Genomic DNA, 16,831 nt, shown 5'->3' with positions numbered 1-16,831 from the left:
CACAAACCTGAACCATCTGATTTAAAGCAGCATTTTCCCAGTCCTTGTCACACTGCACCCAAGGCTGGCTCCAGTGCACCTGCATTTCTGGCAGGGTTACCAAGGCAAAAGGGGTATTTCAAAATGAAATGTTTGAACGTCCTTTCCTAAGGATGTCCAAGGTCCTGAGGATCCAGCCTTTCCCAGCGTGGAATGGGGTGCCAGCCTTGCAGCTCCTCCACCAAAGCCACATCAGCCACGCAACCCCTGATTTCCAAGCTCTCATGCTCAGATGTGGCTGAAGCAGCAGAAAGGGACAGGAATGTGAGCATTTTGACAGTGAAACAAAGATAACTGGAGCGTGTTCTCAAAGGCAGCTCTAATTCTGCACAGCCTGCACCTGCGGAGATGGGAACGGCCGCGCTGTGAGCTGGGAGGAAAAAAGCACCTGAATTCTGGGAATTTTGGGTGGCACTCACGTCGTTCCTGGGAGACTCAGCTTGGACAGGGTCCTCTGCAGCCAGGGCGATGCTGCTGAGGGCGATGACGATCAGGATCACCATCTCGAAGTAGCGCAGGTTGACGATGTAGTGGAACAGGCGGCGGATCCTGCAGGGACAGGAGCACACGAGGGGTCACAGGGGGGGACAACTGCCACAAACCCGGCAGGAGCAGCACCTCTGGGATGCCTGATGTGATAATGGGGAGGAAATCAAAAAACAGGCTTTAAATTCCAGTTTGCAGCAGATCTGTGGTGAGAGATAAATCAGGGAGTTCAACATCTTTGTACTGATCTCTGCTCCCTCTGAAAAGCAACAACATCCATTCATCTCTTTATCTCTTCATCTATTTATCTCCTTATCTAGTTATTTCTCTATCTATTTATCTCTCTACCCATCTGTCAAAAGAGCACTGAGAGCTTTCAAGCATCCACACTCAATTCCACAAATTATGTTTATGGCACTCCCCCGTCCTTCTCCCTCTGAACTGCCAGGTTAATGCCCTGTGAGCTCAAAACAAGGTTTGAAATCCTTTTAGTGTCAACTAATTCCCTTTAAAATGTTGAGACTCTCAGCTGAATCTGCCTTCGTGGCTCTGAGTGTTCCTCCCACCAATCTCTCTCTGCCTGCACTTTACTCCAACTCACACTTTACAGCACAAATACTTTACAGGAATAGATTTGATTACTTCCACCTAATCTTTTTATTCACAAATTGTGTCCGAGGAAAATGGTAAATGCTCCCATTTCTATGCAGTCCAAAAGTCTTCACAAATTGCAGCTAATAATTCCTTCTGACCACAATTCCCAAATCCTTAATTGCACACAGAGCTCTGCATTTGCACCATATTTGTCAGCTGAATAAAGGACTTAGCCTGAGAATCAAATTATAGATTTAACTTGCCAACAACTTTGTTATCTGAGAATGTATTTCAGCTCCTCGATCCCATTTTCTCTAAGCAAATATCTCAACAGTGAGAATTAAAGTCTATTTTTCACATCTTCTTACATACTCCTTTTCTTTGGCTTGCTAATGGATTCAGAGTAGAAAAGAGTTACAAATACCAGGGAAGTAAATGTGATAGAAAATAACCTGGAGGAAAGTGCTTTTGTGAACCCCTTAACTGTGGTTTTCAGTCTGCCAGGAGAAGACGATCATCTCTGTGCCCCAAGAAGCCACAGAAGTGAAAGGCAACATTTCCAATACCATTTGTAGCCATAATTCCTGCATCAAACTCAATTCATCAAAGCAATAACAAGCCCTTATTTTTAGCCCCTCATCGTCCATAACCAGCAGTGAGATGTGGGAGCATTTGTGAACCGCCAGTGGGGCTTGAGAAATCACTTCACAGCCCTGTGTGCTCTAAGAGGGTGGTGGGGGAAAAAAGGAATTTATTTCTGCTTCCCTGAGCTGTTTTCCCCTCTGGCAGCACCCGGGTCATGGATCCCCAGAGGGCTTGGAAGGGAGATGGCAGCACTGGAGTGAGGAAAAGCTTCCGACCCCAGAAAGGGCTCTCAGCTCTGTTCCCAGCAGCCAGAACCCCTGGGGGCATGCAGCTGCCTCTGCACCTTGCCCAAAGGAGGACAAACAAGCTGCTGACATTCCTGGAGTTTGGGCTTTGTCTTGTTATTCCCCCTTGGCTTGCTTGTAACACATTTTTTTTCTGCCAGTGAACTTTGTTTTTCCAATGGTCTTTCAGCACAGTTTTTTGTTTGTTTGTTTGTTTTGGGGGGTTTTGTTTGTTTGTTTTTTGTGTTTGTTTTTTTTTCTGGGGGGAAGTGTAAGCTGGAGGAAGATGAAACAACAAAGCAACTGAAAGAACCCCCAGATCCTGAACTCTGAGGCTCAGAAGGTCCTTACTGGGATGATGGGAGAGAAAAGAAGCAGCCACAGGATACAAGGAAATGTTGCTGCTTGTCTGCCTGCCCAGCTCAGCCCTCAGCTCAGAGCCCTGGGCTCAGCACCTCTCACTCCTCACCCAGCCCTGCTGCCTTGGCAGACCTTTCCCAGATCATTTTTGGTGGTCACTTCACAGCAAAAAGACCAAATATTAGGGAAATACCATTTCCTTACCCACACAGACAGAGGCCAAACTCCCTAATCCTAATTTGGCTCCCCAGGTCATGGTCCCAGAGCTGCCAGAGCTCCAGGAGCGTTTGGACAATCTGGGATGCACAGGGTGGGATTGTTGGGGTGTGTGTGCAGGGCCAGGAGCCAGATCAATGATCCTGGTGGGTCTCTCCCAGCTCAGTCAGGAGATTCTGGAATGCCGTCCAGCTTGCCCAGGGTCTGGGGGTACCACAGGGGCTTTTTGGATGTCAAATCAGAGAACTTGGAGCCTGTTTTGTTCCAGGACTGCACAGGATGTCACAGCCCTCAGCAGCAGGAGGAAAACTCATCCTTCTCTTAAATCCAGCTGCCAAAGAAGGGCCTGAGCTCTCCTTTGGTATCTGGGCAGAGAGAAATTCCGAGAAGTACAAGTTTACCTGAGCCAGAGAGAAACCTCTGCTCCGAGGGGACCTCCAGAAGTTCCAAACACCCTCCCTTAAAATGCTCAAACTGACTCGCAGCCCTTCATGCCACAATAATTCCAACCCCTCTCCCCTTGGTCCCACAGCCCTGCAGAGGAACAGAGTCAGAATTCCCAGGCTTTGAGTCCAAGGCTCCCCAGGAGGCAGCGCTGCCTGAAGGAGAAGAAATGCCCCAACCCCAGCAGATCCCACTCCCAGCCTTGGCAAATAAAAAACATCCAGGTTTTCCCAGCAGTTCAAAGTTGGCAGTGATACAAAGCCACTTCACGGAAAGAACAGAAATTCCAGCTGAGGAACCTGCAGGAATTTGCTGGTATCCAAACAGTCCTCAACCTGCTATTCCTGATAAAATCTTTTCCCAACAGTGAGGGAATATTCCTCAACCTGCTATTCCTGATAAAATCTTTCCCCAACAGTGAGGGAATATTCCTCAACCTGCTATTCCTGATAAAATCTTTTCCCAACAGTGAGGGAATATTCCTCAACCTGTTACTCCTGATAAAATCTTTTCCCAACAGTACCTGTGCTCCCAGTTTTTGGGATCTAAATCAGCAGGGTCTGCCCAAAGCATTTCTATTCCCTATCCTGATAATTTATCCCCCCAGGAAACAGATCAACAGCATCTGGCCCACAGAAATAGGCTTTTATTTCATGTCCCAGTGTGTTTTCAGAGATGAAAATCCCACTCATGTTACTGCTTGAGGCACCTGGAGCCCATAATCAGTGTTAAAGGAACTTACGGGTTTGTGGGGCTGAGGATGAACATGGAACTGTAAGGCAGGATTGGTTTAGGCCCATTTTTGGTCAAGTCATCGACGTCTTTCTTCTCCTCTGTTTTGCTTTCAAACTCCACATTGTTCACTGGAAATGGGAATTCAGGGAGAACACAAAGGAGAGGGTTAAAAATGTATCTGCAGCCTTCCCGCTGCCTGGAACAGCTGGAAATGGCAACAGTGCAGCTGGGAGAGCAAACAGCCTTGGGAAGTGCTGATTAAATGGGATGAACAATCATCGGACCGTTATCACTCCCTGCCCCTCCACTGCTGCTGAGCCACGGAGCAGGAACAGCCAGGAAATGAAACCATGAGCTGATTTATCCCAGGGCTACCAAACCGGGGCTGGAAAACCCATCCCAAAGAGCACAGATGCTTAGGGAGAGAGATCAGCTCGGGATCCTTGAAAGAAAATCAAAAGGAAGTCTGACCAGCCTCGTAATTCGGTGTTTTCTCCCGTGGAGCAGGAGCACAACTGGCTTTGGAACAAATAAAAGAGCAGATTCATGGATGAGGTTTAATAATCTGGAGGCTGGGGCTGCTGAACTTCCCAGAAATAGGAAAAGAGACGTGGAAAGGACTTCTTGGACCTCCCAGAGCTGTGCCTGTATCGTGCACCTTGGTTTGGTCAGAGCTCCCCACGTGCAGAGGTGAGCAGCTCCATTCTGCAGCAGGTTTTGGGATCTCCTTCTCTGAGATTGTTCCCAACCTCCCTCCCAAAGGCTGGAAATTCTCCAGTTCTCACCCTGACTTCCCTTGCAGGGGGTTTATGGGATAATTTACTGAAGATAATTTCCCATCTATGAGCTGGGTAACATTTAATGCTGCAAATTCTCTTCTTAGACACGTATAAAGGCTCTTCCATGAATTCCCAGGACCTAAAGTCCAACAATCCCACCCTTTGGAATGCATTCAGTGCAAGGCTGTTATTACTTTTTATTTTATTTTGCAGGAAAATGACATTTCTTTGTGTTTGAGTGACATGTTCAATAAATTCCTTATTGGATCTCCAGTCAGATCCAGAGGAAATGGCCAAGAAAGGGAGAGGCTGATAAATTGTGATTGACAGGAACTCGGCATTGCAATATAGGAAAATTACCATTGAAGAGAAAAAAAGGGAGAAAAAAGAAAGAAAAATAATAAAAAAATAGAAGATAAATCTTGTGGCTGACAACAAAGTGAAAAAACACAGAGATTCTGCCAGATCTTGGCTGTGCCTTGTGGAAAGCAGAGTCCTAACAGCCTGAAGTTTAATGTGGACCTCTTTGACTTCCCAGTGGGATTCTCCTCAGCTCTCCAGAATTCTCCAGGCTGTTCCCACCCTGCCAGGGATCAGCACCAAGGTGGTGGGAACAGGCTGGTGGTGGCTGGGCACAAGGATCTCGGGACCATCTGTAAATCTGTGCTGATAGACCCAAGGCAGAGAGCTCTGAAGGACAGGGAGGGTGGATCTGCTCCAAGTGTGATGCAGAGGACTAGAAAAAGCTCTGGAATGTCACAGGATCCCCAAGCAGCAGGGTCACACATGGATGTTGCTCTCCCTGCTCCCTCACCTCTCCCTTACACACAGGGTGTGGCCTGGGTGAGCCATCTCCGGGAGATCTCAGGTGTTTTCCAGGAACCCTTGCTGAGTTCCTGCAGTCTCTGTGGCAATTACAGCTCCTCTATCACCAAGTTCTCTGCCTGCCTCTCTCGAGGATGGCAGCGCCCAGGAGAGCCCCCCTCACTCCTTGGAGATTTGGATTTCCTGGCAATTCCGCAGCAGGAAAAGCAGGAGACAAAGGCACTCACTTGGAATGACAGTGGTTTCCCCCGGAGGGGCAGTGATGGTGACAGGGATGTTCACAGTGGTGGTTTTGTCCAGGGGGGGCTGAATCATCCTGGTGACGTTCTTCTGGTTGTCGGCATCCTCCGGCTGCTCGGGCACCTTCTGCAGGTAAGTGCTGGGCAGGGTGTGCACAGGGACACTCCCAGGGCCACTGCCACTGCCACTGGCCTCCAGCTCACACTGGTTCTCCCTAGGAAAAAGCAGGATTTGTTCAATATGGCCTGGGAAAGGTTCAGAGAACACATCCCTGAGGCTGCACCTCGTGCTGGGTTTGTTTCCTCCATGGAAATCCTTTGCAGGACAACCTCTGACAGCAAAATTTGGGATCATTTTCTCTGAGATTTCCCAAGCCAAACCCCAATCCCAACATTAGGAGGGGACAGTGGCACTGAACATCCCTGGGGTCACTTTAATGATGCTCCCAAGCCAGGACCATGTAGCAGTGCCGTGAGCCACTCTCCAGAGCAGCTGCTGGATGAATCCTCGCACACTGCTCCCTAACGCTCTCCCCAGGCCTTGTTTAAATGTGCTGATTCTCTTTTCCAGTTTTTGGAACAGTTTTGGAACCATTCTGGAACGTGGCAATCAGCAGCTAAATGGCTCCTGCTCTCCTGTGCAGCAGCAGCAGCTCTGCTCCAGTGAGGAGGAAAGTGAGCCCATGCACATGAGCACGCTGAACAGCAGGCAGAGTGTTTGGAAATTCAGCTGAAAGGAAGATAATTTAGACAGGAAAATTATTATCTCAGTGCCACTCACGGCTCTCCACGGTGACATGAACTCTATTCTAAAGAATCCCAGTGCAATTTCTTTTCCATCAGACTAATAAAGCTGAAAAGGCAATCTATCCTTCTTTATTAACTACTCCAAATGCTTCACCAGGGCTGCTTTTCTCACTTGACTTACATAAGAATTAAAGCAAATGGGGGCCATCGTTGCTCTTAATGGAAGAGGCCATGTGCTGGAACAACTGGTGGTGCAGCTGAAGGCTCCCCATTAAAAATGAAAATCAAAGGGCTGTAAGCAAGGCTGGCTGAAATTTAAATAGATGTCCCTCAGGAGCTTCCTTCAGAAGGAAATTTCCCTTCAGAAGCTGGGAAATTCTCTGCTCCACTTGGCGTCCTACAGGGTTTGTTGGTGTTTACAGCAGATATTTCCTGCCTTAAACCTGAGCTGTTTCATGAACCAAAATCGTCATTGGGAGCCTCTGTCCCTGCTGACTGAGGCAAAACAGAACTGCGGGTTCGGGTGGGAGCTGGTGTGGGGACAGGGACAGCAGGGAATGCCACGGGGAGGGCAATAAGGGATTTTCTGGAACACATCTGGGGCTTTGTGAGCCCTGAACCGACCCGGGCAGGGTCTGGCAGCACTCACTCACTTGGGCTGGTGATTCCGGTGCTCCTTCTCGCCAGCCTCCCCCTCCTTCTCCCCGCTGTCCTTCTCCACGGACTCGTAGGTGGACAGCGCCCTGTTCCTGAGCCGGTGCCGCCGGTGGGGCTCCTCTCCGCTGTCGCCCTTGGCCCCGGGCTCCCCATCCCTGTTCCCGGAGCGGGACCCTCCGCGGTGCCGGGAGCGCCGCTCGCCGCGGGCCCCGTTGGCGGCGCCGTTGCCCTCCTTGCCCGGCCGGTCGGACGAGTGCCGGTGGCTGCGGTGCCTGCGGTGCTCCTTCTCGGCCCCTTCCTCCACCGAGCCCCGCCGGTGGTGCCTCTTCCCCCCTTCCTGCCCCCTGTTACGGTCGCTTTTCCCTTCCTTGCTGCACCCTTCCACCTCCTTGCTGCGGCTGCGGTGCTGCCGGTGCCGCTCCTCCTTGTTGCCGGCCCCGGCTTCGCCGCTCTCGTCCTTGGTCACGTCTCCCTTCTCCTGCTCTCCCAGCTTCTCCTTCTCCCGATGCCGGTGGTGCTTCCGTGGCGCTTCTGCCCCGTCAGTGGAGGTGGGTTTGGGGTGCTCCACCACCTCCTGGACATCCACGGGGCTCAGCTTGGTGATGTTGTTCCTGCCTTCGCCGCGGGGCTCCACGACCAGCGGCCGGTCCAGGTGGGTTTTCATGTCGGGCCGGATGTGCAGGGTGGTGGCGTACCGGACCCGCTCCTCGGGGTCCAGCTCGTTGTACAGAGCCTCGCAGCTGGCTCGGAAGTTGTGCATCCGGATCTGGCTCGTCCTCTGCTCCCAAACCGACTTGGATTTGGAGGAATTCTGCTGCTTGCTAAGGGCGGGAGAAACGTGAGAAGTCAGCACCCGACTTCGCGCCAATTCCCTAAATGCCAACCAAAAAAAAAAGAGGGAATTTTCAGCTGAGGTGGGGAATTAGAGGGTCGAACCAAAGGAGTAACAGGGATGGAGAGAGAACATAAGCAGGGAAAGCCAGCAGGATCATCCGTGTTAGTTTGCCCACACACTATGAGATCAGCCCTCTGGAAAGGAGTTATTCTGCATTTCGGAAATGTGGAAGCCTAGGGAATAGTCTGAAGGATTAAAACGGCAGCACACAAAAATCACACACCCCAGCCAGAGCTTTGGAACAGCCTGCAAAGCTTCCCAAAATTAGCAGCATTTTTCTCCCCACCTGGAAATATCTGGATGAGGAAATTAGCGGTGAGCAAGAGACATTAGATCAGCAGGAGGAGCAGGGAAAATGAAACCTGTCCCTGAGGATCCGAGCCTGCCACCAGCCCCTTCCCCTTCCAGCCAGCTCCAGGGCTTGTTTTGCAGCTGTGCTGCCCTGCTGGCTCATGGAAGAGGTCTAAAACTGCTCTAAATCCACAGCATCCTTCCAGGTGAGCATGGACCAGCCAGCTCACACATCACTGGAGAATGGAAAAGTACAAATAAGAAAGGAGAACTGTCCTGTGCACCAGAAAAAGAGCACAGAGGGTAGGAGAGTCACACACACATCCATTAAAGATCCTGATCTGGAAGGGACCCACCAGGACCACCCAGCCCCTGCCCTGTCCCTGCCCAGACCCCCCAGCAACCCCACCCTGGGCATCCCTGGCAGCGCTGGCCAAAGGCTCCTGGAGCTCTGGCAGCCTCGGGGCCGTGCCCATTCCCTGGGGAGCCTGGGCAGTGCCAGCACCCTCTGGGGGAAGAACCTTGCCCTGAGCTCCAGCCTGAGCTGCCCTGGCCCAGCCCCAGCCGTTCCCTGGCTCCTGTCCCTGTCCCAGAGCAGAGATGGGAGCTGCCTCTCGGGAGGAGCTGCAGCCCCGGGGAGCTCTGCCCTCACTCTGCTCCAGCTGGACAATCCCAGAGCCCTCAGTTCCTCCTTGTGTGAGCCCTTCTGACCCTTCACCATCTCAGTATCCCAAGATGGAGATGAGATGGGAACACCTGGAGACACCTGCCCATCTCTGTCACCTCCTGTGGCCAGGACGCCTCCTCTGGCATGGCCTGGATGCTTTGATTTTTCAGCACAGCCTTTGGGTTCTCACCACCACATTCAAAGTGACCACAATCCCAACCAGGGTTTGAAGGTTGTGAAGGGGCAACTATTTCTTTTCCTCCTAACAAACCTCAAGCCAAACTCTGCTTTCCACTGGCTGCCAGGGCGAGTTCTGGATTTAACGTCGTGGAGGCTCAGCACCCATTTTTCCTTAATGAAACTTTTCCTAGCAAAACCAGGAAAGTCATTTTCCTCCTCCCAGCCTGCTCTGACACCTCCCTACCCCACACCTCAGCCTGAGCTGTGCAGCTGGAGGGAGCAGAGCCCACATGGGAGGCAAACACAACTTCCTTACTCATTCTTTGAGCTCCCCTGGCAGTGGAAAAAAGCAGCTTTTGCGTGTTCTGGTGCTGATTGGGACTGTCTGGCTCTGTCACCGTGCACAGACCCTGGGGAGATGACATCCAGCCATGCTCATGTGGCACAGTGGGAGCTGTCAGAAGGGTTTTGTGTCGCTGGGCTCTGCTGGGGAATCACTTCTTTACTGAGGTTGCTGCTGCCTGGTGCTGCTAAAGAGGAAAAAAATCACTAAGAGCCCTCATGAGAGCACCCAGGCAGATGTGAAGAAACCTCATTTAGTCCCAAAATCAGTGCTGATCACCAGCCTTGTTGCCAAGTTTTGGACTCGTTTTCCAGCAGCTGAGTCCCCCATTTGCACCATGGCAGGAGGAGAAGTGATAAAAATCAGAGTTTTAAATGCAAATAATACCAGAAGGTCCTGGAGACATGGCTTAGAGCCCTGCTCACCCCAAATCCTACACTCAAGGGAGAACAGGCTCCTCCTGAGTCAGAGCCCCCTCCAAGCTGGCACAAGAATGAACAGCCCTATCACAGTGGGCACTCACCACATTCTTTAGTTCAAAATTATGAAAAATTAAAATATTCTCACTCATCAGCAGCTTTCCTTGGTTTGAGAAGGAATGAGGAACGCGCAGAGCCTCTGACTGCCCAGTCCTGCTGCCCTGTCCAAGGATTTCCCGTGGGAAGCCACAGGAAAAGCTCTGCAGAGGTCTCACAGGCAGCAGAGAAGGAGCTGCCTGGGCTGGGCATCCCAGGGTGTCCTGCACATCCTCTGGGATGGGTGGGTGCCTTGCTCTGCCATGCTCCGGATTTTAGCTCTGCTAAACCCAACTGGACTACAAATCTCTTCAAAGGCAGGCTCAGGGAAAGCTCAGGGATTTTCTGTGCCTGGCTGAGCTCCCTGAATGCTGCCACAAACACCTCTGTTCTTAGGGAATATTCCTGATTCCATAGTGAAAGTCCTGGCGTGGACTCTGTCCAGTGCTTTGGGCAGCACTGAGGGGATAATCAGCCTTAATGATTCATTAGAAAATTGACTTGTGCTGAAACTTCCAGTTTATCTAAGAGCCAAGAGCAGAGGGAGGAGCACAAGCACCCCCTGCTCCATCCTGTGCTCCATTGCCATGGGACAGGAACCAGCAGGGCTGGGACACAAAGCCTCAGTGTCCCTGCAGTGACTCCCCAAAGCAAAACAGTGAGAAAATCATCAGGCAGCTCCCATGGCCACAGCCTGTGCCTGCTGCCTGTGCTGAGCCCATCCCAGCGTTCTCAGGCTGGAAATGCAAGATGTGGCTGTAGGTGTGTGTTCTATCTCCATCTGTCAGAGCTGGGGCAGTTCTCTGCTGTCCATGGGGCAGGTTTCTTTATCTCTGCCACAGCCAATCCTCCCTCCAGGAGATCTCTGCTATCCATGGCCACTGAGTGTCCCTGCATGGCTGATCAAATTCCATCATCCCATGGGGAGATGCTGCGCCCAGGGCAGGAGCCAAGCATTCCTACCTGGATACAATCTGAGCCTGGAACAGCACAGCAGCCTCTGCCCCCTGCATTCCCAGAGGAGCAGCTTTCTCCTGCCCTGCATTCCCAGAGGAGCAGCTTTCTTCTCCCTGCATTCCCAGAGGGAGAGCAGGCCCATCTCCAGCAGCCCTGGAGCTTCAGAGGAAAACTCCAGCCTTGTCCAGGATCCCTGCTGCAGCAGAACCACAGCTGGCACTGCAGGAGGGCTGAGCCACCATGGAATGGCACTGCTGCCACCACCCTGACCCACAGGGGGTGAGCTCCTCTTCTGACTCTGGCAATGCTGTTTTTTGTTTTTTGGAGGTTTTTGTTTGTTTGCTTGCTTTGTTTTGTTTTGTACTATTGCATTTGTATTTTAATTTTCCTAGTAAAGAACTGTTATTCCTGTTCCCATAAGGGGCCTTAGAGCCCCTTAATTTCAAAATCATACCAATTCAGAGGGAGGGGGTTTACATTTTCCATTTCAAGGGAGGCTCCTGCCTTCCTTAGCAGACACCTGTCTTTTCAAACCAAGCCACCAGCCAAGAAGGAAAGAAAATCCCCTCAATCAGGCTGGATGTGGGGAGGAGGAAGGTTGGAATTCAGGGTTGATCTTCAGCCCATTTCTGACATGAGCTGTACCACTGCTGGAGGGGTTTTGCACTTGTGTTTCAGTTCCACCAAGAACATAAATCAGCTTTTAAATGATCTCTGAGCTGTTCCCACTGCCCATCACTCAGAGCTAAGTGAGAGGTGCTGCCAGGGAACTGCACCCCTGAGAACATGCAGGAACCAGGCAGTGCACACATCAACTCAGCTCAGATCCCTGGGTAAATCAGGCACTGACATTCCAAGCTGGAATTTCCCAGCACCTGGAAATGAGCTGCATCCTTAATGCTGACACAAGTCACGGAGGTGAGTGCCAAAACCTCCAGCACAAAGCCACCCGCTGGCTCTGGGCACCAACAACTCCAGAGCAGGAGCTGCAGAGGCAATGCCTGCACAGCCATTCCTCTTTCCACAGGGAAAACACTCCAAAAATATTTTCAAAATGGCAATTCAGGATATTTACAAAGTGTGATAAAAACCCAATGAGGAAAACACAGCGCCTGTGAGCTCAATTCCATCTCCAGAGCAGTGAGGGGCATCCCAAATCCTGTCATCCCAAAAACACCACCCAGAAGCCAGAGCCAGGGCACAGGGGCTGCTGTGGGAATGGGGGCAAAGTACCTGAGCACATGGGCCCCGTGGCGACAGCTCTGGGAATTCCAGAGCCAGAGCAGCAGCAGGAAGTGGCAGCTGCTTGTCCAGCTGGATTTATCCAGCCCTGGCTCTGAGTCCCCACAGCCACCGAGCTGGGATTTGTGGCAGCTCCTCCTCTCCTGGTGCTCCCTGGGCACAGGGACAGACTGGGAGCTGACTAATGGCACCCCTTAAAACACAGCAGGGCTTCAGCCCAGCTGCCTGCCCAGGAGGAGATGCAGCAACAGGAGGGGTTTAGAGGAGATGGAAAAACATCAACGGGACAAAAATGAATTCCTCTGCTGCCCCCCTCATTTGGGGCAGTGAATTCTGCACAAATTGGGCCAGGCACAGCGCAGCTACAGCACAAGCAGGGCAGGGCTTGTCTAAACTGATAAAAAAGGATTTGTGATAAATATTTACTTCACAAAAAAAAAAAAAATCCACACAAGCCCATAAAATTTCACAAAAAAAAACATAAAGCCAACTGCTTATCTGAACCATGCTCACTGCTTGCTGCTTAAAACACTCCTGAAGCCATTAAGGAAACTGCCCTGTAAATCACTCCTGACTTGCCAACATCCCACAAACACTGCTGGTAATTAATTGCTTTACTCCCCACCCCTATTTTCAGGAATATCTGAAACTCTTTGAAGGCTCTGCTCCATCCCCAGATCCTGCAGGCTGGAAATGTTGTAGATACCGCTGCTGGTACCAGCTCCACTGGTTTTCCTTGGGTTAAAACACCATCAAACAACTCCTGCCTGTGGCTGGAAAGAAAACCCTCAATTCCTGGAGAATCAAATATAATTCATATTAATGAATCAATGACTAATATTGGTATAAATAAAAACTGCAAGCACTGTGTGGTTTGTTCAAGGAAGGGAAGTGTATTTTTAGTGAGATTCTAATCTTAGGGTGCTCCTTAATGATTCAAGATTTTGTTCCCATAACCTTTGAAATTACTGCTGCGCTTCATGGAAATCCTTAACATTTTGCTGCAGTAAATAATGAATGAAAGCAGCCTATGGAAAGATAATAATTCAGTGTTAAAAATAACCACACATTACACACTGGCTGTGAAATTCTGTGTTTCAGATAAAAGGGAATTTGTTGTTAAAATACAACAAAACCTTTCTACTCGAATCCTATTTTCTGTTCATGAACTCAGGGTTCATAAACTCCACATTTCCATTTTCCACTTGGAAAACATGATGGGATGTTTGGGGTTGGTGTGCACAAAGCCCAATGTTTTATCTCTCTGGAGGTTTTTGGGGAAATGCTCCTTAATACTCACTGAGTTAAAAAAGCACATTCAGCTCATCCATCTCTGCACCTTCCTGCCTGTCAAAACTCCCAGCAGCCAGGAAATACATTGGAAGAAATGATCCAAAAGATGACTAAATCTAATTTATTCCCCTAATTTTCCCCGTGTGCCATCAGACCTGGGCACAGACAGGTCACACCTACTTTGGGCAGTCACAACAGCTCAGTCTGGATCACAGAAGTTAAACTCACATAAAGCACCAACACATTTTAAATTCCAACTTGTCCAAGATCCACCAGTGCACGAGGAGCCCCCAGTCACCCAGGAGAATTACAGGGAGGAAAAGCTGCTGAAAAAGCTCCTTGGCTTCACAGTACCTTGGTGCCTGCTGTGGGGCCAGGACAAACCCCCCAGGCTGGAATTGCACTTACTTGAGTCTCCAAAAGCATTAAAGAAGAAAGACAAGGTCACACAGTTAAAGGATAACCCAAAGGACACTCGTGGGGGTGGGACAGGAGCTGATGAGGAGTTTTTGGGTTAGTCAGCAGCAGTAATGATGTTTTTACCAACCTGTTGGTGTCAAAGCACACCCTGACCCACAGCACAGCCAGCAGGTTTGGATTGGGAGGAAGCACATGAGTGAGAGAGAGTTTTCCACTGTGTTTGCTCAACTCCAGCTCCAGAGGAGTTGCCAAGAGCCTCATTAGGACAAAATCTGTCGCTTTAAGCTCCAGCTCGAGAAGGTCAGAGAGCAAAGGCATAACCAGCTTTTCAAGAGTTTTCCAATTTAGTCTCACTTGGACCCCATTTCCAGAATTCTTTTGAAGTCCTCCTCCAGTTTTCCCTCCAAGAGAGCTCTCCTGGTTCTCCCACGGAACCCAGAGTGCAAACACTGGTGGAACATCAAAGCCAACAGCCCAGCACAGAATAAACACAGAGAACAGACAGAAATACAAGTGAGAACAAGACAAACCATCAAATGAGGGGAGACACAGGAAGAGAGGAGAATAGTTCAGGAGAAATGATGGAAAGGAATTAAGGGAGAAAAATGGAGGAAGGAAGAGGGGGAAAAGTCACAGTTAATGTATGGAACACAAGAGTTGCTCACAAATCACAAGCATCAAATGACAATGACACCTTCCAGTCCTTTCCCTGGATGTTGGTCTGGAGGCTTTCCACAATGATGGGAATGATTTTTTGGGGAAAAAGAACACAGGGAGAGTGAAGGCACCAGGAGAAGGGGAAGGTTGATAGAGCTCTAAATGAGAAATCCACTTAGTGAATATCGTAACAGAGAGCAACTCACGGTGAGTTTACGCTGGAGACTGACGAGCTGCGAGATACAGTACCTCGAGTTTGCTTTACAAAACTGCACATGCAAAAAAACAAAACAAACAAAGAAAACAAAAAGTGAGAAAAGAAAAAGCCAAAAAAACAAAAAAAAAGAACAACAAAAAAAAAAGTCAAACCAAACCAAACGGGCAGAGAAACCATAAAAGACATCGGGAGGAGACTCGTACAGGCCGCGTCCTGTCGGATGCAGACGGGGAGAAGACTGGGCAAGCTCCAGGATTGTGGAATCCAAGACACCCCATCCTCTGGAGAACGGGGACACAACCAAAGAGTCCAAAACAGAACCAAAAGGGAGCCGAAAGGAAAAGGTGACCAAGAGGCACACGATGACCGCGGGGCTCCGCGGCTCCCTGGTACTCACACCGCCAAAGTCCTGCAGGAGCCACCTCTGCCGCCCTGGGGAGGTCTGGCTGCAGCCACGGGGGGATTGTGCTGCAAATCCTCATTTCCAAGTGGAGCAGGCTCCTAATTCCTGCTCTGGGCACCAGGAGGAAGCTTTAGCACAGAGCAAGGGCAGGAGAGAGAACCTCAGGCTCCAAAATCCACCTGAGCTCCAGCAGCTGGTACCAGGCAGCTCCTGCCTCAGACTGGCTCTTCGGAAGCACCTACCTCTCTCCTTGGACAGGGATTGGGATGGACCTGGCTCAGACTGCCCAAAATTGGGCCACGGGGCCTAAAAACCTCAGCTCTGCTGCAGCTTCAGTGGGGCAGGGCCCAGGGGTGAAAGGAGCTTCCTGCAGCTCAAGGAATTTTGTAGATTCTCCTCCATCTCCTCCACACTATTTATGTGGGGGTTTTAAATATGGAAATCACTGAATCACATAGAAAAGGCAGGGAATCCACAGAAAACCAGGATTCTAAATATCCTGAATGATCCGGGTTTGAGGCATTAATTTTTTCCTACCTCTAAATGATAATTTCTATCAGTCTACAGTGTTCCAAAAACCCTCCCCAAGACTGAAAATAAAATCTCTTCACCTCCTGAATTGCCTTTTCAGTTGCAGCATTTTTCCTTCTCCTTTCATGAGTGTTTAAATCTGTTAACAATCAATTCTAGCCAACCAGAAGGCCCAGTTAAAATCTAATATTCTTTGGGTATCATAGAGGTGGAGTTTTAAATATACATTTATTAAAATTAATGGATTGTTCTAAACAGAAATGTTGGCTCAGATACTCAATATAACACAAAATCCAGAGGTTCAGAAACCTGGAGTGAATATAAGAAAAATTATGGAAGGCATCATAAAAGTTTTGCTTGAAGCAAATAATCTGCTGAGCAGGCAGGTGAAGTATTTTACCTAAACACCAGGATTTCTGTATTTGTCTGGTGCCAAATGAAACAGGAGCAGAGGCAGAGTGGGGGTGGCATGCTGGCCAAGGAAATTATTATTTCCAGGTTGTTCAACCTGGGGACCTTTTTACTCTTTGGCAACAAAATCCTGCAGAGAACAAGGCCCTGAGTGCAGGGCATAACCAAGAAATTCCTTTGGGAAAACTTGGGATGGAGGAGAATGCTGCCCTGCTTCACCTGGGAATCAGCACCGTGCAGTACGTGTGGAGATTTTGGGTTTAATAGTTGAAAATTGTTGAAAGCAGATAAACATCCCGCAGTGGGAGGCCGGGATGAACCTGTGTGTGTCTCCCTGCCTTGTTTGGTGCTGGGCAGGATGAAGGCCACGCTCTGTCCTTGTCACTTGTGCAAGGAATGTGTCACAAGTCCTGCAGCACTCCAGGCTCACTGCTCTGCTCCCATGGCTGGTTCTGCCTTTTTCAAACCATAAATTTGCCTGGAACTGCTGAGTGTGAAACCACAGAGCCAGCCCAGCCTCCTTTTCCAGGGCAAAACAACAGCAGGAGTTGATTTTCACCAGATGCTACTTACCAGGAAGGAGGGACAGAGCCCAGAGGGTGGCTTTGGGTGACACCAACGGTGAGGACAGAGAGGAAAACCCATGGGAGGAATCAGAACCTCACACACTGACACACTCCAGGGGAGGAGGAGAGGGAAGAAATCACAACCAGCAAGAGGAAAAGAACACCTCTTCTAATCTACACCCCCCAGCAGAGCACAGGGCATGGGCTGGGTGTTCAGGCAGCTTCTTGCTGGGCCCTGTTGGGTCCCCACAGC

General features: G+C 50.0%; 1 protein-coding gene across 29 annotated transcripts in view; it reads right to left on the bottom strand.

The window, feature by feature from the left end:
* The window catches only part of CACNA1B (calcium voltage-gated channel subunit alpha1 B), a 299,842-nt gene that overhangs the window by 74,201 nt on the left and 208,810 nt on the right, over nucleotides 1–16,831 (bottom strand). For 14 of the 29 annotated variants that reach the window (XM_038156214.1, XM_038156197.1, XM_038156200.1 and 11 more), the window contains 4 exons: nucleotides 6,987–7,811; nucleotides 5,575–5,801; nucleotides 3,751–3,871; nucleotides 459–588 (listed from right to left, as the gene is read on the bottom strand). In XM_038156214.1, coding sequence (XP_038012142.1) covers nucleotides 459–588; nucleotides 3,751–3,871; nucleotides 5,575–5,801; nucleotides 6,987–7,811 — 1,303 coding nt within the window. Of the gene's footprint in view, nucleotides 1–458; nucleotides 589–3,750; nucleotides 3,872–5,574; nucleotides 5,802–6,986; nucleotides 7,863–14,656; nucleotides 14,720–16,831 lie in introns of all 29 variants that reach the window. The other 15 variants (XR_005259272.1, XM_038156186.1, XM_038156187.1 and 12 more) reach the window with 2 other exon arrangements.

The sequence above is a fragment of the Motacilla alba genome, chromosome 17 (genome assembly GCF_015832195.1).
Source record: "Motacilla alba alba isolate MOTALB_02 chromosome 17, Motacilla_alba_V1.0_pri, whole genome shotgun sequence".
Classification (NCBI taxonomy): Eukaryota; Metazoa; Chordata; class Aves; order Passeriformes; family Motacillidae; genus Motacilla; species Motacilla alba.
This window is presented reverse-complemented; position numbering and strand designations above follow the sequence as displayed.